Genomic DNA, 27,586 nt, shown 5'->3' on the forward strand with positions numbered 1-27,586 from the left:
GTTTGACATGTTATTTTCTTGAGGGGCTGCATGCCGAAATAACATTTTAGTGGTTCATGCACTTCAAATGTTGTATGAAAAGGAGCATAAACACACAACTATAAGAGAGATTGGAAAACCACTTTGCACTGGTTATACTGTATTGCATTAGAACTAGGCAACTAGCTAGTTAATTAGCTAACTAAGCTTGATGAATTATGATAGAAAATGAAACGTCTTTAGAATTGTTTTGTTGCACATAGTATCCACCAGATGGCAACACGTGCATGGTTAACTGATGAGTTGAGTTATGTCATTTCCTACTGTAGCGTTGTAGTTCCGACAAGCTGTCAATCAAACTTTGTGTCACTCGATTGTTGTCTGGTACTCTGTCTTTGAAAGCAACTTAATCAGAACCACACATTTCCGACTTTTGATGGAAATTTTGCGGGCTTGGACATCAAACCCGGAAGAGAACTAATAAGTGAGACTAGCTGCGTTTACACAGACAGGTTAGTAGCTAACGCTTAGGCTACCTAGCTAGGTTAGCTAACAGTTGTTTGAGCCAGCCAGTAGTAGGCATTTTTCCCTTGCCGAAATAAGGAAATGGCCCAATTTCACAACCTTTTGAGAAAGTGTGGAGCTAAAACTAATCATTGACTCTTAGGCAGCTAACGTTAGCTAGCTAGATATTGATATATCTGTCATCATTCCTGCCTGTCTGTCACACGTCAGAGAAGCACCAGTGTCAATCTCACCCGCGTGATTGCATTTTTGCCAGTTTGGGAGGTGTCCCCCAGATAGATTCGTTCATTGACTCTTTATGTTATGTTTTTAATTGACATTCTGACTAAATACAATGGGCAATTGTTGTGACTGCCTAGTATAAAATAACATTTCCACGTAGTTGAGTGGCCTAGAAATCTCGACCCTCTTCTTGATCCTTTGTATACAGTAAATGCGTATCTGGTGAAATCACCAATTGACATCAAAAAGTTGTAGCTAATTGTGAAAGTTGCAAAGAAAAAATATTGTAAACGTGCATAACAGCCCCATCCAGTGGTTAAGATTAAAAGCCAGAGCACAGCTTTTTCAGAAAAATTATTTATTCTCTATCCATATCGAAGTGCGACCATGGAAGCAGAAGCACACAGTTGTCACCGACTGCCTGGGAAAACATCAAGAAAGAGGAGGAGGGATGAAATCAATGGAGAGATGGAGGGAGAGCAGGCCGTTAAGGTCCGACGATCCACAGTGGTGAGTGACGCCCGTTTACATCACAACCTATTTAAGCAATAAGGCACCTCGGGGGTTGCGGTATATGGCCAATATATTGAGGCTATGGGCTGTTCTTTGGCACGACACAACGTGGAGTGCCTGGATACACCCCTTAGCCATGGTATATTGGCCATATACCACAAACCTCTGAGGTGCCTTATTGCCATTATAAACAGGTTACCAACGTAATTAGAGCAGTACAAATAAATGTTTTGTCATACCCGTGGTATACGGTCTCATATACCATTCAGGGTTCGAACCACCCAGTTTATAATTCATTTTATACAATGGGTGAGTATAATCCTGAATGCTGATTGGTTAAAACCGCATTCCAGCCAGTGTCTATTCCACAAGTTACCACCATCTAAATCTATTACTTTAAAATTCCTATTTTCTCTGTTCCATCTGACTGCACAATCCACTGTCTCATCAGCCCAGCCAAGCAATTTATAAACTTGATCTCCACTATAAAAAGTATCTAGATGTTAGCTCACATTTCTTTTAGACTAACATATAGTTTTCAACAGTGGAGATTTGTATAAACCTTGTCTGTCTGTCTCTCCCAACATTTGCAACATTGTTTCAATATAAATTTCGATCTCCAGCTGTCCCATAGTAATGAACGTGTTGGGAGTCGGGATGAGACAGACAGGAAGGCAGGCAGTGTTTCTCAGCCAGTCGAATTCATGAATCAGCTGACCTAATTTTTATGGATATATACAAAGAAATGTAAATTGAAAAGGTAAAACGAAATGAAATGCAGCTAGATTGCAGTCTTTCCTGCTTCAGTTTGAAGTGATTGTGTTAAATGTGTTGTTGGCTAACTCCTCTGAACAACAGTGTCCTCACGAGTGAGCAAGTTTTCTATGCCAGGCGAAATCACGCCTCATTAGTTCATTATTTTGGATGTATCCCAATAAATGTCACTAAAAACAGCTTAAATAAATGCAAATGTGGCTACTTTACCGTTCTTGCTGCACTTTTTGACGTGACTGTAAGTTGGCTGTAGTTGGCTAGCTAGCAAGCAAGGGATAAGAACGTTGCCAGCAGAACAAAAAGACTGAATGACTGGGTTGCGTCTCAAGCAAACAAACCGATAGAATGAACGACCAGCCGGCTTGGGTAGCAACCCTAGATTTGTGTCGGGACTATATCTTGTGAAAGGATGAAACGGTATGAATTAGAGGTCGACCGATTAATCGGCATGGCCGATTAATTAGGGCCGATTTTCAAGTGTTCACAACAATCGTAATCTGCACTTTTGGATGCCGATTATGGCCGATTACATTGCAATCCATGAAGAGACTGCGTGGCAGGTTGACCACCCGTTACGCGAGTGCAGCAAGGAGCCAAGATAAGTTGCTAGCTAGCATTAAACGTACCTTATAAAAATACAATCAATCTTAACATAACCACTAGTTAACTACACATGGTTGATGATATTACTAGTTTAACTAGCTTGTCCTGCGTTGCGTATAATCAATGCGGTGCCTGTTAATTTATCATCGAATCACAGACTACTTTGCCAAACAGGTGATGATTTAACAAAAGGCATTCGTGCCGGGTATATGCAGCAGTTTGGCTCGTTGCGAACTGTGTGAAGACCATTTCTTCCTAACAAGGACTGTAATTAATTTAGCAGAATTTTACATAATTATGACATAACATTGAATGTTGTGCAATGTAACAGCAATATTTAGACTTAGGGTTGCCACCCGTTCATTAACATACGGAACGGTTCCGTTTCACTGAAAGAATAAACGTTTTGTTTTCGAAATGGTAGTTTCCGGATTTGACCATATTAATGACCTAAGGCTCGTATTTCTGTGCGTTTATTATACACTGCTCAAAAAAATAAAGGGAACACTAAAATAACACATCCTAGATCTGAATGAATGAAATCATCTTATTAAATAGTTGAATGTAATCAATGGAAATCCAATTTATCAACCCATGGAGGTCTGGATTTGGAGTCACACTCAAAATTAAAGTGGAAAACCACACTACAGGCTGATCCAACTTTGATGTAATGTCCTTAAAACAAGTCAAAATGAGGCTCAGTAGTGTGTGTGGCCTCCACGTGCCTGTATGACCTCCCTACAACGCCTGGGCATGCTCCTGATGAGGTGGCGGATTGGCCCTGAGGGATCTCCTCCCAGATCTGGACTAAAGCATCCGCCAACTCCTGGACAGTCTGTGGTGCAACGTGGCGTTGGTGGATGGAGCGAGACATGATGTCCCAGATGTGCTCAATTGGATTCAGGTCTGGGGAACGGGCGGGCCAGTCCATAGAATCAATGCCTTCCTCTTGCAGGAACTGCTGACACACTCCAGCCACATGAGGTCTAGCATTGTCTTGCATTAGGAGGAACCCAGGGCCAACCGCAGCATATGGTCTCACAAGGGGTCTGAGGATCTCATCTCGGTACCTAATGGCAGTCAGGCTACCTCTGGCGAGCACATGGAGGGCTGTGTGGCCCCCCAAAGAAATGCCACCCCACACCATGACTGACCCACCGCCAAACCGGTCACGCTGGAGGATGTTGCAGGCAGCAGAACGTTCTCCACGGCATCTCCAGACTCTGTCACATGTGCTCAGTGTGAACCTGCTTTCATCTGTGAAGAGCACAGGGCGCCAGTAGCGAATTTGCCAATCTTGGTGTTCTCTGGCAAATGCCAAACGTCCTGCACGGTGTTGGGCTGTAAGCACAACCCCCACCTGTGGACGTCGGGCCCTCATACCACCCTCATGGAGTCTGTTTCTGACGGTTTAGCAGACACATGCACATTTGTGGCCTGCTGGAGGTCATTTTGCAGGGCTCTGGCAGTGCTCCTCCTGCTCCTCCTTGCACAAAGACGGAGGTAGCGGTCCTGCTGCTGGGTTGTTGCCCACCTACGGCCTCCTCCATGTCTCCTGATGTACTGGCCTGTCTCCTGGTAGCGCCTCCATGCTATGGACACTACGCTGACAGACACAACAAACCTTCTTGCCACAGCTTGCATTGATGTGCCATCCTGGATGAGCTGAACTACCTGAGCCACTTGTGTGGGTTGTAGACTCCGTCTCATGCTACCACTAGAGTGAAAGCACCGCCAGCATTCAAAAGTGACCAAAACATCAGCCAGGAAGCATAGGAACTGAGAAGTGGTCTGTGGTCCCCACCTGCAGAACCACTCCTTTATTGAGGGTGTCTTGCTAATTGCCTATAATTTCCACCTGTTGTCTATTCCATTTGCACAACAGCATGTGAAATGTATTGTCAATCAGTGTTGCTTCCTAAGTGGACAGTTTGATTTCACAGAAGTGTGATTGACTTGGAGTTACATTGTGTTGTTTAAGTGTTCCCTTTATTTTTTGGAGAAAAAAAATAAAAACAGAAAAGTGGTCCGTGCATATGTATTCACCCCCTTTGCTATGAAACCTCTAAATGAGATCTGGTGCAACCAATTACCTTCAGAAGTCACATAATTAGTTAGATTGCACACAGGTGGACTTTATTTAAGTGTCACATGATCTGTCACATGATCTGTGTGTGTATATTATATATATTTTACATTTTTACATTTTAGTCATTTAGCAGACGCTCTTATCCAGAGCGACTTACAGTAGTGAATTCATACATTTTTATTTTTAAAAAAAAAAAAATTTTTGTACTGGCACCCCGTGGGAATCGAGCCCACAACCCTGGCGTTCCACACACCATGCTGGCGTTGCAAACACCATGCTCTACCAACTGAGCCACAGGGAGCCCAATTATATATAATATACACACACCTGTTGTGAAAGGCCCCAGAGTCTGCAACACCACCAAGCAAGCGATACTATGAAGACCCAGGAGCTCTCCAAATAGGACAGGGACAAAGTTGTGGAGATGTACAGATCAGGGTTGGGTTATAAAAAAAATATCAGAAACTTTGAACATCCCACGGAGCACCATTTAAATCCATTATTAAAAAATGGAGAGGGCCGCCCACCAAAACTCACGGACCAGGCAAGGAGGGCATTAATCAGAGAGGCAACAAAGAGACCAAAGATAACCCTGGAGGATTGCAAAGCTCCACAGCGGAGATTGGAGTATCTGTCCATAGGACCACTTTAAGCCGTACACTCCACAGAGCTGGGCTTTACGGAAGAGTGGCCAGAAAAAAAGCCATTGCTTAAAGAAAAAAATAAGCAAACACTTTTGGTGTTTGCCAAAAGCAATGTGGGAGGCTCCCCAAGCATATGGAAGAATGTACTGGAAGAAATGATGGCTGGTGCTAAATACAGGGAAATTCTTGAGGGAAACCTGTTTCAGTCTTCCAGAGATTTGAGACTGGGACAGAGGTTCACCTTCCAGCAGGACAATGACCCTAAGCATACTGCTAAAGCAACACTCGATTGGTTTAAGGGGAAACATTTACATTTCTTGGAATGGCCTGGTCAAAGCCCAGTCCTCAATCCAATTGAGAATCTGTGGTATGACTTAGATTGCTGTACACCAGCGGAACCCATCCAACTTGAAGGAGCTGGAGCAGTTTTGCCTTGAAGGCCCGAGAGGTGTGGTATATGGCCAATATACCATGGCTAAGGACTGTTCATAAGCACGACGCAATACGGAGTGCCTGGACACAGCCCTCAGCCGTGGTATATTGGCAATATACAAACCCCCGAGGTACCTTAATGCTATTATAAACTGGTTTCGTACGTAATTAGAGCAGGAAAAATAAATGTTTTGTCATACCTGTGGTATACGGTCTCATTTAATGTATTTTTTTAAACCTTTTAATTTAACTAAGCAAGTCATTTAAGAACAAATTCTTATTTTAAATGACGCCTAGGAACAGTGGGTTAACTGCCTTGGCTTGGCTGTCAGCCAATCAGCATTCAGGGCTCGAACCACCAAGTTTATAATCACTTTTATACAACGGGTTACCAACATATTAACCTCTCTAGGGTATGTGGGACGAAATCGTCCCACCTACTCAACAGCCAGTGGAATCTTGTGGCGCGATATTCAAATACCTTAGAAATGCTATTACTTCAATTTCTCAAACATATGACTATTTTACACCATTTTAAAGACAAGACTCTCGTTAATCTAACCACACTGTCCGATTTCAAAAAGGCTTTACAACGAAAGCAAAACATTAGATTATGTCAGCAGAGTACCCAGCCAGAAATAATCAGACACCCATTTTTTCAAGCTAGCATATAATGTCACATAAACCCAAACCACAGCTAAATGCAGCACTAACCTTTGATGATCTTCATCAGATGACACTCCTAGGACATTATGTTATACAATACATGCATGTTTTGTTCAATCAAGTTCATATTTATATCAAAAAACAGCTTTTTACATTAGCATGTGACGTTCAGAACTAGCATACCCACCGCAAACTTCTAGTGAATTTACTAAATTACTCACGATAAACATTCACAAAAAACATAACAATTATTTTAAGAATTATAGATACAGAACTCCTTTATGCAATCGCTATGTCCGATTTTAAAATAGGTTTTCGGCAAAAGCACATTTTGCAATATTCTGAGTAGATAGCTCGCCATCACGGGCTAGCTATTTTGACACCCACCAAGTTTGGCACTCACCAAACTCAGATTTACTATAAGAAAAATTGGATTACCTTTGCTGTTCTTCGTCAGAATGCACTCCCAGGACTTCTACTTCAATAACAAATGTTGGTTTGGTTCAAAATAATCCATAGTTATGTTCAAATATCCTCTGTTTTGTTCGTGCGTTCAAGACACTATCCGAAGGGTGACGCGCCGGTGCATATCGTGACAAAAAAATTCTAAATATTCCGTTACCGTACTTCGAAGCATGTCAAACGCTGTTTAAAATACGTTTTTATTTTATTTTTTATTTTAATACGATTTTTCTCGTAAAAAAGCGATAATATTCCGACCGGGAAACCCTGTTTTCGTTCAAAGACTAAAAATCTAAAATGGACTCTTCACGTGCACGCGCGCACCAGTCTCATTGTTCTCAGATCGACCACTTACCAAATGCGCTACTGTTTTTCAGCCATGGCCTGCAAAGTCATCAACGTTCTGCAGCCTTCTGAGAGCCTATGGGAGCCGTAGGAAGTGTCACGTTACAGCAGAGATCCTCAATTTTCAATAAAGAGAGTGTAGAAGGCCAAGAAATGGTCAGAGAGGGCACTTCCTGTTTGGAATCTTCTCAGGTTTTTGCCTGCCATATGAGTTCTGTTATACTCACAGACACCATTCAAACAGTTTTAGAAACTTTAGGGTGTTTTCTATCCAAATCAAACACTTACATGCATATTCTAGTTTCTGGGCAGTAGTAATAACCAGATTAAATTGGGTACATTTTTTATCCGGCCGTGCAAATACTGCCCCCTACCCTAGAGAGGTTAAAGTAATGAATGATAGAACTTTATTTTGATTAATGTGTTAATACAATTTCATCCTTCCATGAGATATCGTCCCGACACAAATCTAAGGTTGCTATCCAAGCCGTTCTATCCATTCGGTTGCCAGAGACGTGTCGTTAAGTATTTTTGTTCTGTATCTATGGACGTGACCCAGTCGTTCATTCTGATCCCTTACTTGCTAGCTAGCCAACAGCTGTGGCTAACTTACAGTCACGTCAAACAGTCCAACCAGAAAAACAAGAAAAGTAGGTGCATTTGCGTTTCTTTAAGCTGTTTTCTAGTGAGATGTATTTGGATATGTCCACAACAATGAGCGAATGATGCGAGATTTCGCCTGGCAGAGAAAATGTGCTCTCGGGACACCGTTGTTCAGAGGAGCTAGCTAACCACACAGCTAGCACAATCACTTCCAACTGAAGCTGGAAAGACAGCAAACTAACTGCATTTCGTTTCATTTTACCTGTTTTCTATTGACATTTATTTATATACAGTACCAGTCAAAATTTTGGACACACCTACTGATTAAAGGGTTTTTCTTTATTTTTACTATTTTCTACATTGTAGAATAATAGTGAAGACATCAACACTATGAAATAATACATATGGAATCATGTAGTAAGCAAAAAAGTGTTAAACAAATCAAAATATGTTTTAGATTCTTCAAAGTAGCCACCCTATAGCTTGATGACAGCTTTGCACACTCTTGGCATTCTTTCAACCAGCTTCACCTGGAATGCTTTTCCAACAGTCTTGAAGGAGTTCCCACATATACTGAGCACTTGTTGGCTGCTTTTCCTTCACTCTGCGGTCCAACTCATCCCAAACCATCTCAATTGGGTTGAGGTCGGGTGATTGTGGAGGCCAGATCATCTGATGCAGCACTCCATCACTTTCCTCCTTGGTCAAATAGCCCTTACACAGCCTGGAGGTGTGTTTTAGGTCATTGTCCTGTTGAAAAACAAATGATAGTCACACTTAGCGCAAACTAGATGGGATGGCGTATCAATGCAGAATGCTGTGGTAGCCATGCTAGTTGTGTGCCTTGAGTTCTAAATAAATCTCTGACAGTGTCACCAGCAAAGCACCCCCACACCTCTTCCTTCATGCTTCACATTGGGAACCACACATGCAGAGATCATCATTTCACCTACTCTGCGTCTCAAAGACGACGGTTGGAACCAAAAACCTCAAATTTGGACTCATCAGACCAAACGACAGATTTCCACCTGTCTAATGTCCATTGCTCGTGTTTCTTGGCCCAAGCAAGTCTCTTCTTATTATTGGTGTCCTTTAGTAGTGGTTTCTTCTCAATTCGACCATGAAGGCCTGATTCATGCAGTCTCTTCTGAAAAGTTGATGTTAAGATGTGTGTTTTACTTGAACTCTGAAGCATTTATTTGGGCTGCAATCTGAGGTGCAGTTAATTGCCGATTTTCTGAAGCTGGTAACTAATGAACTTGTCCTCAGCAGAGGTAACTCTGGGTCTTCCTGTCCTGTGGTCGTCCTCATGAGAGCCAGTTTTATCATAGCGCTTGATGGTTTTTGTGACTGCACTTGAAACTTTCAAAGTTCTTGAAATTTGACAGACCTTCATGGCTTGAAGTAATGATGGACTGTCATTTCTCTTTGCTTATTTGGGCTATTGTTGCCATAATATGGGCATGGTTTTTTCCAAACAGGGCTATATTCTGAATACCACCCCTACTTTGTCACAACACAACTGATTGGCTCAAACGCATTAAGCAGAAAATAAATTCCACAAATTTAACAAGGCACATCTGTTAATTGATTTGCATTCCAGATGATTACCTCATGAAGCTGGTTGAGAGAATGCCAAGAGTGTGCCAAGCTGTCATCAAGGCAAAGGGCGGCTACTTTGAAGAATCTCAAATATAAAATAGATTTGTTTAACACTTTTGGGGGCGGGGTTCTACATGATTCCATATGTGTTATTTCATAGCTTTGATGTCTTCACTATTATTCTACAATGTATAAAATAGTAAAAAAAAAATACCTGGAATGAGTAGGTGTGGTACTGTTTTGATTGGTACTGTATATATCCATAAATATTGATGCCAGCTGATTCATGATTTTGACTGGCTGAGAAAAGGTGTCTGTCTGTCTCGTCCTAACTACTGACACATTCATTACTATGGGACAGCTGGAGATCAAATTTCAAAATTGAAACAATGTTGCAGGTGTCGGAGAGACAGACAACCAACGTTTATACAAATCTCCCCTGTTAAATCAAATGCTAGTCTAAATGAAATGGGAGATAATGTCTAGATGCTTTTTATAGTGGATCAAGTTTATAAATTGCCTGGTTGGGCTGATGAGACAGTGGATTGCGCAGTCAGATGGAACAGAACATTTTAACGTCATCGATTTAGCCAGTGTTAACTTGTGGAATAGACACCGTCTGAAATTCAGTTTTAACCAATCAGCATCCAGGATTAGACCCACCCGTTGTATAAACTGAAGCTAACGACCTCTGCACCTAATAATTATAATAAAAAACAAATCACAATAAACTAAAACTGGAGGCAACAGTCATAAAGTAGAATTGGCTTAACAGAAAATGCATATTTTTTGGACATTCCCCGTTCAAATGAATGACATCCAGCATAACATAACAGAGTGCTTATGGTTAATGTGAATGGGACTTAAGGAAGTGATGGGTTGAAGACTTTCACCCAAACACATTGTCATACTGTGTGTTTGTGTTTATAGGGCCTGACAGATCCAGCCCCATTTGCTGACCAGCTAGAACCAGTTACCGCTCCATACGTGCGTGTCAGTATGGAGGAGGCATGCCAGGGCACCCCACGTAAGTTTCTCTCACTCATCCCTCCATTTTTCTAGCTCACCACAGCTAAACTAGGTTCATAAAGCCCCTGAGTGGAGGTGTCATAATACCCATAAAACCTAGCGGTCAAACGGGGAAATGGTTCCAATCTTTTTTCCACCATTTTTCCCATTGGAAATTTTAGAAACACTTAAAATAAGGACTGTGTTTCGTATAGGCTTATCCTGGCGTGACATTTTGAACACTATGTAAATCTCTCTTGGACAAAGTCACTTTTTATCCATATTTGACGATGTATGGCAAATAGGAGTGGCAATACTAGAAAGTGTGTGACCTCAGGCCTGGAGGGAAGCAAGTCATTCCGCATCCTAAGAATAGTAAAGCCCCCTTAACTGGCTCAAATATTCGACCAGTCAGCCTGTTACCATCCCTTAACCTCCCTGGGCAAGGTCCCACCCTAGTCAACAGCCAGTGGAATCGTGTGGCGCGAAATACAAATACCTCATAAATGCTATAACTTCAATTTCTCAAACATATGACTATTTAACACCATTTTAAAGACAAGACTCTTGTTAATCTAACCACTCTGTCCGATTTCAAAAAGGCTTTACAGCGAAAGCAAAACATTAGAGATTATGTCAGCAGAGTACCCTGCCAAAAAAAATCACACAACCATTTTCAAAGCATGCATATATGTCACAAAAACCAAAACCACAGCTAAATGCAGCACTAACCTTTGATGATCTTCATCAGATGACACTCCTAGGACATTATGTTATACAATACATGCATGTTTTGTTCAATCAAGTTCATATTTATATCAAAAACCAGCTTTTTACATTAGCATGTGATGTTCAGAACTAGCATACCCACCGCAAACTTCTGGTGAATTTACTTAATTACTCACGATTAACATTCACAAAATACATAATTATTTTAAGAATTATAGATACAGACCTCCTTTATGCAATCTCGGTGTCAGATTTTAAAATAGGTTTTCGGCAAAAGCACATTTTGCAATATTCTGAGTAGATAGCTCGCCATCACGGGCTAGCTATTTTGACACCCACCAAGTTTGGCCCTCACCAAACTCAGATTTACTATTAGAAAAATTGGATTACCTTTGCTGTTCTTCGTCAGAATGCACTCCCAGGACTTCTACTTCAACAACAAATGTTGTTTTGGTTCGAAATAATCCATAGTTATATTGAAATAGCTCCGTTTTGTTCGTGCGTTGAGGTCAGTATCCGAAGGGTGACGCGCGGGCGCATTTCGTGACAAAAAATGTCTAAATATTCCATTACCGTACTTCGAAGCATGTCAAACGCTGTTTAAAATCAATTTTTATGCGATTTTTCTCGTAAAATAGCAATAATATTCCAACCGGGTGACGTTGTATTCATTCAAAGAGAGAAAGAAAAAAATGGAGTCCTCTCGTGCACGCGTGCTCCAGTGTCAGTGTTCCCTGCCTGACCACTCACAGACACTCCTGCTGTTTTTCGCCCAGAGACTGCAGAGCTCTCATTCCACTTTCTGGCACCTTCTTAGAGCCAAGGAAGCCTTAGAAAATGTCACGTTACAGCAGAGATGCTGTATTTTTGATAGAGATTGTCAGACAGGGCACTTCCTGCATGGAATCTTCTCAGGTTTTGGCCTGCCATATGAGTTCTGTTATACTCACAGACACCATTCAAACAGTTTTAGAAACTTTAGAGTGCAGCACACTCTGGGAGAATGGCACAACGCAGCATTCTGGACCGCAAAAGGCATGTTTTTTTTTAGGGTGCATTATGGCCACCAGGGGATGTCGCCGTAAAATTTGAGGCATTATCAAGTGCTTGTCAAATTGTGAGTGAGAGACTATTGGAGTGTGTACAGCCTGCGCAAAAAAAGCAGAGCTCATGCCTTTCAAGCAACTTTTTTCAAATCATCATTAGTCTCATCATGCAGCCTTACAATGTATTCAAAATTAAAACATATAGACCAACATTTGTAGAACTATTAAAGTTACATTAATAACTCTAAATTAAGCATATAGGAGTACCTGTTTCTTTGTTAACTGCTCAACACAGAATATTCCCTCATCGTTTTGGAGAAATATCTATTTTATTCAGCTTTGTTCAATTGCATTCTACATACTATAAAATAATGCCACGGAATAATAAGCAAATATTTTCTGCTAAATGAACTGGTGTAGCCCACAGCCATTTGGCATAGCCAGATCAGGACCCAACATAAGGACAACTCAGAGTATGCTATTCATCTGAAATAGACTACATTTTTTTCATATCATGCTTCTTTAGACCTGTCTAAAATAATGGATTTATTGTGAAGGTGTAGGCTATATTACATGGATTTATTAGACTTTTCTAAATGGCTTGAAGGCTGTGTGTGGAAGCCAGGAGTTGCTAAATGTGTTCATATTAATTAACGGTCAATTACCGTGAGACCAACAGTTATTTGCTTGACAATCACCGGCTGACGAAATTTCGTGACCGCCACAGCCCTGGCTCGGACACAAATACATACCCCACAAGACGTGCCACCAGAGGTCTCTTCACAGTACCCAAGTCCAGAACAGACTATGGGAGGCGCACAGTACTACATAGAGCCATGACTACATCGAACTTTTTTCCACATCAAGTAGCTCATGCAAGCAGTAAAATGTTATTTAAAAAAACGATAAAAATACACCTTATGGGACAGTGAAGCAACACAAATAGGCATAGACACATGCATACACATACGATAACATACGCACTATACACACACGTAATCATGGATTTTTTGTTGTAGCTATGTGGTATTAGAGTAGTGGCCTGAGGGCATACACTTAATGTGTTGTGAATGTATTGTATTGTTTAAAATTGTTTTATATAACTGCCTTAATTTTGCTGGACCCCAGGAAGAGTAGCAGCTAATGGGCATCCATAGTAAATACAAATTTACTCTGATTCAAAAATGGTAATTAGTATCAAGGTAGACATCACACAAGACTACAAATCCCTGCAAACTCTTGCACGTCATCTCTAGCTGACACCTTTGCTAACAGGTATTGTTTCAGTAACAAATTAGCACAGACAGACAGTTCACAGAATTGTCAATTTAAAGAAATGTATCCAATTTATTCTTTACAAAATGTAGCTAACATTAGATCCAGAGATTCTTACCTTTGCCCCGATTTATCAGTCTAGTCCAGATCATCTTAACATTTGTAGTTATTTATGATAGCCACATTAGCAGCTAATTATAATTTCATTTTGGGGGGGTAAATACAGGCGAATATATTGATAAATGTTACCTTGTTCTTGGGAGATTTACACGGTTATCAAAACATCACACCAGGGTAAGCCTACATGAACCACAGCCCTTATTTCAAGTGTTACTAAAATCACCTATGGGAAAAATGAATGGTGGAAAAATGATTGGGACCATTTCCTTGTTTGACCGCTAGGTTTTATGGGTATTATGACTCATATTTAGAGAAATATCAGAGCTCCCCCTGGCCCCAGCTAAAGTTTTGCACTTCTGAGTTGTGTTCATTTGTGCACACTGTAGCAGAATGTTTCAAAACTTTCCGCAATGAAAAGTTCTGTAATGGAAGTACATCCTATGGAAGTTTTGGACCGTCCTATAGAAGGACCGTTTACTACTGCCTTGTACCTAGTGAACACGACCCTGGTGTTAACATTCCATCTCTCTCTGTTTTTTCTCCCTTTTTTCACTCGCACACCCTCACACTCCCCATTTCGCTCTTTCAGAAGAGCGTCCAGTGCGGGTATATGCAGATGGGATATTTGACATGTTCCATTCCGGCCACGCCCGAGCACTGATGCAAGCCAAGGGGCTCTTCCCAAACACCCATCTAATTGTTGGAGGTCAGGGTTGATAAGTACTGAATATTTTCTCTCTTGACCTCTTCATCACCAGAAGGGGCAAGGCATCTCTGAATGTCACTTTTGCCAAATTATCCTCACTCCTATACATTCTGGTCAGTCACACTAAATTGATGAATGCCATAGTTAAACTACGGTACCCAGAGTTTTTCCTGGGCAGGTCACATGGCCAGGGCAACTCCTTGCCCTATTAATCCATGAGTCAGGGGGGTCAGTCAGGCTCTCTTGGGTCAACGATGTCTCATTGTGATTTTTTTGAAGGTCTATGTCCCTAGAGTTGGAAAATTTGTGATAACGGTGCAGCATTTGTTAACTTATAACTATTTCATTCATCCCTCCATCCCATTAATTTTTCCCACAGGGATTTTACCCTTTGACAAACAATGTCAGTATACAAGTTATTGCTCACTTATACTCTTAAATCATATATAATTGGAAAGCTTCGATTCACAGCAATCCATCAGACTAATTCTCGGAATGTTCATTTCAACAGAATTTTGACCTTTGTCCTCTAGGGGACATATCAGAATGACATGTATAAATGGCTTTATAAAGGACACCCTGATACATTTTAAGCTATGTTTGACAAGTGCTTCTAAAAGGTCATGAAATTATATTTCAAATGATATGGGTATAATATAACCAACTTTGAAAGCAAAGCTATAACTATTGTTTAAAAATACCATATCACCCATATTGTGCCATTGGTGTTAGAATGTTGGAAGCTTAGCCATAGAAATACATGTATAGGAACAGCTATGGTTTTGAATTGTAACTTTGGTTATAGAGGCGCCAAATTGCACACACAAAGCTAGAACATGGTTTTTAAAATATTTGTAGATGTGGCATCACATAATTCACGCATTAACCCCACAGAAGCCAATATGGCCACCAAACAACTCAATGGAGTCTTATTGGACAATTTTGCATGACTGTATGAAATGTAATTGGAGTATGCCCAACATTTTTCACAGTGATGTTGAATACACAGACACATAAGCAAGGTGTGCCAGATATACACTGAGTGTACAAAACTTTACTAAACATCCATGACATAAAATGCATTCGGAAAGTATTCAGACCCATTGACTTGTTGGTGGAGTGCAGCAGAGATGGTTGTCCTTCTGGAAAGTTCTGCCATCTCCACAGAATAACTATTTTATATTTTAGTTTTTTCAAAGTAGCCACCCTTTGCCTTGATGACAGCTTTGCACACTCTTGGCATTCTCTCAACCAGCTTCATGGGGAATGCTTTTCCAATGGTCTTGAAGGAGTTTCCACATATGCTGAGCACTTGTTGGCTGCTTTTCCTTCACTCTGCAGTCCAACTCATCCCAAACCATCTCAATTGGGTTGAGGTCGGGTGATTGTGGAGGCTAGGTCATCTGATCCAGCACTCCATCACTCTTCTCCTTGGTCAAATAGCCCTTACACAGCCTGGAGGTCATTGCTCGTGTTTCTTGGCCCTAGCAGGTCTCTTCTTATTATTGGTGTCCTTTAGTAGTGGTTTCTTGGCAGCAATTCAACCATGAAGGCCTGATTCACGCAGTCTCCTCTGAACAGTTGATGTTGAGATGTGTCTGTTACTTGAACTCTGTGAAGCATTTATTTGGGCTGCAATTTCTGTGGCTGGTAACTCTAATGAACTTATCCTCTGCAGCAGAGGTAACTCTGTGTCTTCCTTTCCTGTGGCGGTCCTCATGACAGCCAGTTTCATCATAGTGCTTGATGGTTTTTGTGACTGCACTTGAAGAAACTTTAAAAGTTCTTGAAATTTTGGCTTAAAGTAATGATGGACTGTAATGATGGACTTCTTGCCATTATATGGACTTGGTCTTTTATCAAATAGGGCTATCTTCTGTATACCAACCCTACCTTGTTACAACTGATTGGCTCAAATGCATTTAGAAGGAAAGAAATTCCACAAATGAACTTTTAAGAAGGCACACCTGTTAATTGAAATGCATTCCAGGTGACTACCTCATGGAGCTGGTTGAGAGAAGGCCAATAGTGTGCAAAGCTGTCATCAAGGCAAAGGGCGGCTACTTTGAAGAAACTCAAATATAAAATATATTTTGATTGTTTAACACTTTTTTTGGTTACTACATGATTCCATATTTGTTTTTTCATAGTTTTGATGTCTTCACTATTATTTTACCATATAGTAAAAATAAAGGAAAACCCTGGAATGAGTAGGTGTCTCTAAACTTTTGACTGGTACTGTGTATATAATTTGAAAGGCAATTTCATGACCTTTCAGAACCTCTTGTCAAACAAAGTAGAACCTTTACTATTGTTTCCTTTTTAAAGCCATTTATACAGGTAATTCTATTTACCCTAAGGTCAACGATCTGTTGACCTGAACATTCTGAAAATGTGTTTGTATAGCTGTGAAGCTTAAGCTTTCCAATGATTTATATGATTAAAGGGTATAAGTGAGCAATAACTTGTATACTGACATTGTTTGTCAAAGGGTAAAATCCCTGTGGGAAAAATTAATGGGATGGAGGGATGAATGAAATAGTTATAAGTTAACAAATGCTGCACCGTTATCACAAATTTTCCAACTCTAGGGACATAGACCTTCAAATAGGTCAGCTTTTGATTGTCAACCAAATAACTGCCGGTCTCGCGGTAATTGACCATAAATTAGCATAAACACGTTAGCATCTCCTGGCTTCCACACATAGCCTACTGATGCAGACCTTTGGAATACCTACATTTTAAAAAGTAATAAATCCATTTAATATAGCCTACACCAACACAATAAATACATGTGTAACCCTCTCACCAGGCTCGAATTTGACTCTCACGATATTACCTTACAAAGAATATCTCAACCGCATGGGATATTAGGTGAGAAGGACATCTCCAATAAGAATCCCTATTGTAAACTATCTAGGGTGATGACAAATAGGGTATTAGCTTCAGATGAAATTATTATAGATTTTTGTAATTGTATAAGGATATGCTATCCCATGCATTAAATGAAATTGAAACAGGAAATGACTCCACCAAGGCAACATACATAAGGTTCACGATGTGTATTATTACATTTTCAATGCACCACATCAAAATAAATAAAAATAATAAATCCCAATGAGTCGTGCACAACCCATGTCCAAATTATTTCGAGCTTGCTTAACACCGTTGGCGTGCATTGGAGCTCCAAAAAAAATTGACGACACACATAAAGTCCAGAAGCAGTCCACTGTTGTGGTTACTCACTACTCGTAGATATTCCCTCAGCGAAGTATGGCAGTTCCGTGCAGGTTTCCTCACAAGAGCCACAGAAAGCACAGCTATAAATGCAGACAGTACTCTCTAGCAGTAACCGATATCTCATAGAAACATGAATTCGTTAATCTTTCCCAAGCAATTCTCTCTTGGTGTTTCACGATGCTAGGCTAACCTCAAGGCTCTCAAATATCTCCACTATGAGACGGTAGCTTCAGTCTTTACTAAGTCTTTCTTAACAAAATTATAACTCTTATAAAATAAAATCGGTATTTCCATTCAAAACTCGGTAGGGATGGGTTTTGTTCTATTTTTATCGTGATCTTTTATAATTTTTCTTCATCAATGGTCGTAATGTCCATCCTTTTCTCAATGTCTCTCCCTCTTTTTTTTTACCCCCAGGTCTTCCATAAACCAGGTCAACTCCCATTGGCCACAGCTTAGCAAGCGACCTTATTGGTCAAGACTTAAAAGTAAACCAACCTATTCACTTGTACATTACCAATTAATTATAACAAATCAACTCAATACTTGGTTCTACCAAGGGTATTACACATGTATTTATTTTAGACGGGTCTAAAGAAACATGATATGAAGAATATGTAGTCTATTTCAGAAGAACAGAATAGCATACTCTGAGTTGTCCTTATGTTAGGCCCTGAAATGGCTATGCCATATAGCTGTGGGCTACACTAGTTCATTTAGCAGACAAGATTGCTTAGAATTCTGTGGCGTTATTTTTTTATGATTTTATAGTCAAAAGAATACATTTGACGTTAGACTAATAAAATAGGATATTTTCTCCAAAACGATTTCAAAGGAAGTGCACACATGCAGCAATATGTTTAGATTTTTTAATACATTCTAAGGCTCCATGATGGGACTCTAATGATGATTTAGTAAAAAGTTGTAAGCTGCACATACTTCATCAGTCTCTCATTCACAATTTGACAAGAACTTGATAATATTCTCCGTGCCACGAAGCACCTCTCACTCACATGGCTCTTTCAGATGTAGCCAATGCCCGTCATGTGATCGGGTCCTTCTAACAGGCATTTCAGCTAAGAATTAGGCTACAAGTGAATGAAGACAGACACTCTTAACGAATTCCGAGGTGCATATTGAAGATGTTAGAACTGTCCACAATTAGCCTACTTTTCATCAGCCAACAGGATGAGTAGGACTAACGAACAGCAAAAGCACTAGCCTATGTCAATCTAACATCCCCATAGCACAGAAGTTGACCAATTCTATTGGTCAATTTGTCCTTCTGTGCAATAAACAAATATTCCAAACATACTCTTGGACAGTTGTGGGATGCGATAGATCCCAAATTAATACAACCACTCACATAAAAAAAAAACTTTTAGAAGCAATGAGGCTGATAGTTTATCAACATTTAAAGCTAAATGATCAGGCTATTTTCTTCACATTATAAGTGCAGCAATGCGCACACTGCATTAGGCTATAAGCGCAAATGTTCCAAAATGCAATCAATTAGTGGGAAAACACTGTTCTCTAAAGTGATGGCAAATGTGATTATGCATCTAATGCTTTATTATAAAAGGTGAATTTTTATGGTGAAAATGATCTTCCCCAAACTTGAAACTCGCACAGCCTATGTATGCCAGTTAGGCTCTACACTGGTTATAAAGCGGATTAATGTGCTTAATTTTAAGAAGTAATTTGGTTATTTAGTTGTGATACAAACCTTATCAAAACATATATGCATATGGGTGATGATACATGAGGTGTGCGGCTATGATTTGAAAAAGTCGGAGGGAAAATGGTATGCTCCGTTTCGTGCCTTAATGCACAAGCTGGGCATCATTCACAAGTGATAATACATCCTTCAGAAGTGATAGGCTAATATGGTGACCCATCAGACTATTCTTAATTTGATCTTGTCTTTACATATACTAATTAATATATGTGTGAAATTAGTTTTGATTTTGAATGGGACCATTATCATGCACCTGTCTCAACAGGGGCAGGGGGAAAAAAATACCTGCCATCTATGCACTTAAATAGCGAATAGAGGATGCTTTTCCCATGGTTGACTTTCATACCAGCCAGGTAGGCTATGTTCCTGTCAATGTTCTTAATATTAGGAAAGTTGATAAATAACATTTTGCAGGCCTGGCCTGTAGAAAGCTGATGGGATCCTCTTTTTAATAGAGTCCATCAAAACTCTGTTTTCTCACGCAATTGCATAGCCTATAGAAATGTTGGGCAACATGAGCTCATGGGCACTCATGAGTGCTGAGTACCAGGCAGGTAGCAAGTTTGGTAGGCTACTAATGACCATCAGCAGCATCAGAGCTTTGGAGAAGCCTAATTACTGTGACTAAACGGTCACGTGGAATTTGACTGCCATCATGACTTGTGACCTCCTGTGTGGCGGTAATACGGTCACCGCAGCAGTCCTACCTTCAACAAAATCACAATGGCCCAAATTTGGGGATCTGGCTCATGGATTATATAATCCTTCTCTTACTGACCGATCAGATCAAGTGACCATAGTCCCTGTGACCTCCCTTTCCTCAGTATGCAGTGACGACCTGACACACAACTTAAAGGGCTTCACCGTAATGAACGAGGACGAACGCTACGACACCGTCAGTCATTGTCGCTACGTTGATGAGATCGTACGGAACGCACCGTGGACGCTCACGCCGGAATTCCTGGCTGACCACAGGGTGAGTGAGAAATGTCGGAGGACAGGACTCGCTTGCACTCAGTCTGCACTGAAGAATATAACTTTTCACAAAAATTTTGCACTCTGTATTAGGGATGGCAAAAACTACTAGAGCTATTGGGTATGAATGCTTTTGATACAGCCCTACTTGAAAACAGCTGATTCAGCTAAACAAGGTCCTAAATGAGCAACTGATGAGTATAATTCTGTCTTAGAGAAGGGCTGGAGTTAAAGCCTGCACACCTTTACAGTGCCTTCAGGAAGAATTTGCAAAAATTTCCCAAAATCCTGTTTTCACTTTGTCATCGGGGGGTATTGTGTTGAAATGGATGAGATTATAGAATTTTTTTATCCATTTTGAATTTTATCCATTCATACATTTTGAATAAGTCAAGGGGTATGAAGAAAAAAAAACTCACCCATTTCATGCAGTGCCCCATGATGACAAAATTAAAACACATATTTTTTGGACATTTTTGCTAATATATAGAAATTTAAACACATCTCATTTACATAAGTATTCACTCCCTTAAGTCAGCGATTACAGCTGTAAGTCTCTAAGTGCTTTACACACCTGGATTGTACAGTATTTGCACGTTATTCTTTAAAAATTCTTCAGGCTCTGTCAAGTCGGTTGTTGATAATTGCTAGACAGCCATTTTGAAGTCTTGCCATATATTTTCAAGTCAATTTTAAGTCCAAATTAGGCCACTCAAATTAGGCCACACTAGGCCACTCATTCAATGTCATATTGTTAAGCAACTCCAGTGTATATTTCTGTTTTTGGTTTTTGTCCTGCTGAAAGTAGAATTTGTCTCCCAGTTGCTGATGGAAGTGAACCAGGTTTTCCTCTAGCCTGTCCCTAGCTATATTCAGTTTCTTTTTAGCATAAAAAAACTCCCTAGTCCTTGCCATACTTGAAAATATGAAGAGTGGTACTCAGTGATTTGCCCCAAACATAATGCTTTCTATTCAGGACATAAAGTTAATGTTTAGTGCCTTATTCCAAACAAGATTTTATTCTGTACAGGTGTCCATCTTTTTTCACTCTTGTCATTTAGGTTAGTATTGTGGAGTAATAACTACAGTACAATGTTGATCCATCCTCAGTTTTCTCCTATCACAGCCATTAAACTCTGTAACTGTTTTAAAGTCACCATTGGCCTCATGGTGAAATCCCTGTAACTTATGTGACTTGTTAAGCTTATTTAGGCTTGTTGACTCAAGACACTTTAAAATGAAAGACAGCTTTTCATTTTAAATTCATTTGTAAGAAATATATTTTCAATTCAGGCTTTAACACAACAAAATGTGAAAAAAGTCAAAGGGTGTGAATACTTTCTGAAGGCACTGTAGTTCTCCAGGCAGTGTGTTGGCCATCTGTCACTATCATCAGTTCTGCTAACATTTTGTTTGTCTTACATTTGACAGATTGACTTTGTCGCCCATGACGATTACCCATATTCTTCGGCAGGAAGTGACGATGTTTACAAGCACATCAAGGCGGCAGGTGGGTATAGTCGACACATTTAGTAAAGGCTGCACCGGCAAGACTGAGGCCCAGTCCAGAAAAAAACCCTAGCCCCTAGGAGCTTGCAGTTGAAAGCATCAGATAGGTGTAAGCAATATGGTGAATGTTCTACTAAGCCTATCAGAAGGCTAGGTGGAGCAACTGCCATATTTCTTATACCTATCAATTCCTTGTATGTTTAGAGGAAGTGCCAAGGGTGTGCAGGGGCTAGGTTAGGGGCTGCTTCTGGGCAGCGCCTGACAGTTTTGGGACACTGTAAAGTCCATGAAGAACAAGAGCACCTCCTCCCAGCTGCCCACTGCACTGAGGCTAGGTGACACGGTCACCACCGATAAATCCATGATAATCGATCATTTCAATAAGCATTTCTCTACGGCTGGCCATGCTTTCCTCCTGGCTACCCCAACCCCGGCCAACAGCTCCGCACCCCTCGCAGCTACTTGCCCGAGCCTCCCCAGCTTCTCCTTCACCCAAATCCAGATCGCAGATGTTCTGAAAGAGCTGCAAAACCTGGACCTGTACAAATCAGCTGGGCTAGACAATCTGGACCCTCTCTTTCTAAAATTATCCGGCACCATTGTTGCAACCCCTATTACCAGTCTGTTCAACCTCTTTCGTTTTGTCCGAGATCCCTAAAGATTGGAAAGCTGCTGCAGTCATCCCCCTCTTCAAAGGGGGTGACACTCTAGACCCAAACTGTTACAGACCTATATCCATCCTGCCCTGCCTTTCTAAAGTCTTTGAAAGCCAAGTTAATAAACAGATCACTGACCATTTCGAATCCCACCGTACCTTCTCCGCTGTGCAATCCGGTTTCCGAGCTGGTCATGGGTGCACCTCAGCCACGCTCAAGGTACTAAACGATATCATAACCGCCATCGATAAAAGACAGTACTGTGCAGCCATCTTCATCGACCTGGCCAAGGCTTTCGACTCTGTCAATCACCGTATTCTTATCTGCAGACTCAATAGCCTTGGTTTCTCAAATGACTGCCTCGCCTGGTTCACCAACTACTTTGCAGACACAGTTCAATGTGTAAAATCAGAGGGCCTGTTGTCCGGACCTCTGGCAGTCTCTATGGGGGTACCACAGGGTTCAATTCTCGGGCCAACTCTTTTCTCTGTATATATCAACGATGTTGCTCTTGCTGTGGGTGATTCCCTGATCCACCTCTATGCAGACGACACCATTTTGTATACATCTGGCCCTTCTTTGGACACTGTGTTAACTAACCTCCAAACGAGCTTCAATGCCATACAACACTCCTTCTGTGGCCTCCAACTGCTCTTAAACGCTAGCAAAACCAAATGCATGCTTTTCAACTGTTCGCTGCCCGCACCCGCCCGCCCCACTAGCATCACTACTCTGGACAGTTCAGACCTAGAATATGTGGACAGCTACAAATACCTAGGTGTCTGGCTAGACTGTAAACTCTCCTTCCAGACTCATATCAAACATCTCCAATCCAAAATCAAATCTAGAATCGGCTTTCTATTCCGCAACAAAGCCTCCTTCACTCACACCGCCAAACTTACCCTAGTAAAACTGACTATCCTACCAATCCTCGACTTCGGCGATGTCATCTACAAAATAGCTTCCAATACTCTACTCAGCAAATGGGATGTAGTCTATCACAGTGCCATCCGTTTTGTTACCAAAGCACCTTATACCACCCACCACTGCGACCTGTATGCTTTAGTCGGCTGGCCCTCGCTCGATATTTGTCGCCAGACCCACTGGCTCCAGGTCATCTATAAGTCTATGCTAGGTAAAGCTCCGCCTTATCTCAGCTCACTGGTCACGATAACAACACCCACCCGTAGCACACGCTCCAGCAGGTGTATCTCACTGGTCATCCCCAAAGCCAACACCTCCTTTGGCCGTCTTTCCTTCCAGTTCTCTGCTGCCAGTGACTGGAACGAATTGCAAAAATCGCTGAAGCTGGCGACTTACATTTCCCTCACTAACTTTAAACATCAGCTGTCTGAGCAGCGAACCGATCGCTGCAGCTGTACATAGTCCTTCTGTAAATAGCCCACCCAATCTACCTACCTCATCCCCATATTGTTTTTATTTACTTTGCTGCTCTTTTGCACACCAGTATCACTACTACACACCATCATCGCTCATCATCATCTGCTCATCTATCACTCCAGTGTTAATTTGCTAAATTGTAATTACTTTGCTATTATGGCCTATTTATTGCCTTCATGCCATTTGCACACACTGTATATAGACCTAATTTTTTTTCTATTATGTTATTGACTGTACGCTTGTTCATTCCATGTGTAACTCTGTGTTGTTGTTTCTGTCGCACTGCTTTGCTTTATCTTGGCCAGGTCGCAGTTGTAAATGAGAACTTGTTCTCAACTAGCTTACCTGGTTAAATAAAGGTGAAATAAAATAAAATATTGATGCCAGTGTGGCTTTGCTGCATTGGGTTTAGCTGACTTCTCCCCTCACCTTCAGGCATGTTTGCACCCACACAGCGGACAGAAGGCATCTCCACTTCTGACATCATCACCCGTATTGTCCGCGACTATGACGTGTACGCACGCAGAAACCTGCAGAGAGGCTACACTGCCAAAGAGCTCAATGTCAGCTTCATCAATGTGAGTTCTTCACCTTTTCTAGCAATGTAGTCAAGTTCATAAGGATGTATACATTTTAGACCATAGAAATGGATATCCCAATGGTTCATTCATGTGTCAATGTCTTTCCAACTTTTCTTTTGAAAAAAAATGTCCCACTGAAGCTTGCATTCTAAACAAGTGTAGAAAAACACACTGACTTTGACTTTAGTCCTATTTATTTTTCATTTGCAGTACATCAAACTTGCATTACTTCAACTGTATTCATAATTGGAGGGACTTGCTGTTAGAGAGGTGAGCCAGAAACCAGAGGGTTGCCAGTTCCAAATCCTTGGTCTGGCGGGAAGTGAGCGGAGGGTTGCTGAAATCAAATATTAGATGCCATTGCCTGGCGTTGTGCCCTTGAGCAAAGCACTTAACTCTCCACAACAACTGCTCCATGGCCGCCATAGTATAGCAGCCCCCAGCTCCAACCTTGTTTGTGTCTTTTGGAGGGGTTGGGATAAAGCAGAAGTCAAATCCGTTGGACCTTGTGTACAATTGGATGAATAAAGTGATCGTAATCACCATGACCCCTTCTTCCTTGTCAGTCAAAGTTTCTAAGTTTGATATTTCAGGCCAAATATAACATAGTTTCACTAAACAGTACATTTTGGGTTGCCAGAAATGTACAGTTGAAGTCAGAAGTTTACATACACCTTAGCCAAATACATTTAAACTCAGTTTTTCACAATTTCTGACATTTAATCATAGTAAAAATTCCCTGTCTTAGGTCAGTTAGGATCACCACTTTATTTTAAGAATGTGAAATGTCAGAATAATAGTAGAGTGATTTATTTCAGCTTTTGTATCTTTCATCACATTCCCAGTGGGTCAGAAGTTTACATACACTCAATTAGTATTTGGTAGCATTGCCTTTAAATTGTTTAACTTGGGTCAAACGTTTTGGGTAGCCTTCCACAAGCTTCCCAAAATAAGCCTTCCACAAGCTTCCCACGGTTTTTCAGTTCTGCCCACAAATTGGGATTGAGGTCAGGGCTTTGTGATGACCACTCCAATACCTTGACTTTGTTGTCCTTAAGCCATTTTGCCACAACTTTGGAAGTATGCATGGGGTCATTGTCCATTTGGAAGACCAATTTGCGACCAAGCTTTAACTTCCTGACTGATGTCTTGAGATGTTGCTTCAATATATCCACATAATTTTCCTGCCTCATGATGCCATCTATTTTGTGAAGTGCACCAGTCCCTCCTGCAGCAAAGCACCCCCACAACATGATGCTGCCACCCCCATGCTTCATGGTTGGGATGGTGTTCTTCGGCTTGCAAGCCTCCCCCTTTTTCCTTGAACATAACAATGGTAATTTTGGCCAAACAGTTCTATTTTTGTTTCATCAGACCAGAGGACATTTCTCCAAAAAGTACAATCTTTGTCCCCATGTGCAGTTGCAAACCGTAGTCTGGCTTTTTTATGGCGGTTTTGGAGCAGTGGCTTCTTCCTTGCTGAGCGGCCTTTCAGGTTATGTCGATATAGGACTCGTTTTACTGTGGATATATATACTTTTATACCTGTTTCCTCCAGCATCTTCACAAGGTCCTTTGCCGTTGTTCTGGGATTGATTTGCACTTTTCGCACCAAAGTGCGTTAATCTCTAGGAGACAAAACGCGTCGCCTTCCTGAGCGGTATGACAGCAGCGTGGTCCCATGGTGTTTATACTTGCGTACTATTGTTTGTACAGATGAATGTGGTACCTTCAGGCATTTGGAAATTGCTCCCCAGGATGAACCAGACTTGTCGAGGTATAGAATTTTTTTTCTGAGGTATTGGCTGATTTCTTTTGATTTTCCCATGATGTCAAGCAAAGAGGTACTGAGTTTGTAGGTAGGCCTTGAAATACATCCACAGGTACACCTCCAATATGTCAATTAGTCTATCAGAAGCTTCTAAAGCCATGACATCATTTCTGGAATTTTACAAGCTGTTTAAAGGCAACTTAGTGTATGTAAACTGCTGACCCACTGGAATTGTCATACAGTGAATTATAAGTGAAATAATCTGTCTGTAAACAATTGTTGTAAAAATTACTTGTATCATGCACAAAGTAGATGTCCAAACCAACTTGCCAAAACTATAGTTTGTTAACAAGAAATTTGTGGAGTGGTTGAAAAACTAGTTTTAATGACTCCAACCTAAGTGTATGTAAACTTCCGACTTCAACTGTATCTACAGGACTATAACAATAAAAACATTTCATCAGAAAAGCCTCATTTTACCTCTGGCATTCCTTTTGAATAAAGTTAGACTATGGCCTTGTTCGAATACTCTGAAAATGCATCCGCCTTTCATTCCTTTCTTTGTGATTTGTCATTCAACTGTAGTGTACATCACTCACCTTATATCATTTGTTACCTCAAAGAAAGGGAGGAACGAAGGAAGGAGGCATTTATTAAGTATTCAAACAGGGCCTCAGAATAAGCACGATCAGTTTAGCCTTCTAGATCATAATGAATAAGATCATATGGACAGTTGGGGACCTGATCCTAGATCAGCTTTGTGGTTACGGACCTTGGTGTGCGTCTCAACATTGCCCCCTATCTTTCCAGGAGAAGAAGTACCACCTGCAGGAGCGAGTGGACAAGGTGAAGAAGAGGGTGAAGGATGTGGAGGAGCGATCCAAGGAGTTTGTGCAGAAGGTGGAGACAAAGAGCATCGACCTGATCCAGAAGTGGGAAGAGAAGTCCCGAGAGTTCATCGCCAACTTCCTGCAAATGTTTGGCCCAGAGGGAGCACTGGTGAGTGTCACTAGCATTTGGCCCATAATGCTCTGGTCCAAAGTAGCGCACTGTGTAGGGAATATGGTGACACTTGGAACAGAAGCTTTGAGAATGTCAGGGTGTGGGTCATGACCCAGGAGTTTTTCCTGACCCTGTGACTAGGCCCCAGTTATAGGGTGTTACTAGGGCCCACGTGTTTCCTGGTCAGCAAAATTTCATGAGCAGCTAGGGGTCCCATTCTTCCCAGGAAAGTAGGTTAGGCTAATTGCTTTGTTTTGTCCAACACCAATCAGATCTAGCCACTGTTCTGCATCAAGCTAGCTCAGTGAAGCCCCTCTGTCAGTTGCAATGGGTTGTTGTTTCAGAATTTCTGAGCTATCCTTTTTGACAT

At 41.1% G+C, this 27,586-nt stretch overlaps 1 protein-coding gene across 2 annotated transcripts in view; it reads left to right on the plus strand.

Moving 5' to 3' along the window:
• The first annotated feature begins 242 nt into the window (after nucleotides 1-242).
• The window catches only part of LOC115205839 (choline-phosphate cytidylyltransferase A), a 31,325-nt gene continuing 3,981 nt past the window's right edge, over nucleotides 243-27,586 (plus strand). The window contains exons 1-8 of one of the 2 annotated variants that reach the window (XM_029772201.1): nucleotides 243-491; nucleotides 1,107-1,236; nucleotides 10,390-10,486; nucleotides 14,227-14,343; nucleotides 20,146-20,297; nucleotides 21,728-21,806; nucleotides 24,298-24,440; nucleotides 27,025-27,213. In XM_029772201.1, the coding sequence (XP_029628061.1) occupies nucleotides 1,114-1,236; nucleotides 10,390-10,486; nucleotides 14,227-14,343; nucleotides 20,146-20,297; nucleotides 21,728-21,806; nucleotides 24,298-24,440; nucleotides 27,025-27,213 (900 nt within the window). In that variant the 5' untranslated portion in view covers nucleotides 243-491; nucleotides 1,107-1,113. The remainder of the gene's footprint in view (nucleotides 492-1,106; nucleotides 1,237-10,389; nucleotides 10,487-14,226; nucleotides 14,344-20,145; nucleotides 20,298-21,727; nucleotides 21,807-24,297; nucleotides 24,441-27,024; nucleotides 27,214-27,586) is intronic. The other variant, XM_029772202.1, reaches the window with a different exon arrangement.

The sequence above is a fragment of the Salmo trutta genome, chromosome 13 (genome assembly GCF_901001165.1).
Source record: "Salmo trutta chromosome 13, fSalTru1.1, whole genome shotgun sequence".
In the NCBI taxonomy this organism is placed as follows: Eukaryota; Metazoa; Chordata; class Actinopteri; order Salmoniformes; family Salmonidae; genus Salmo; species Salmo trutta.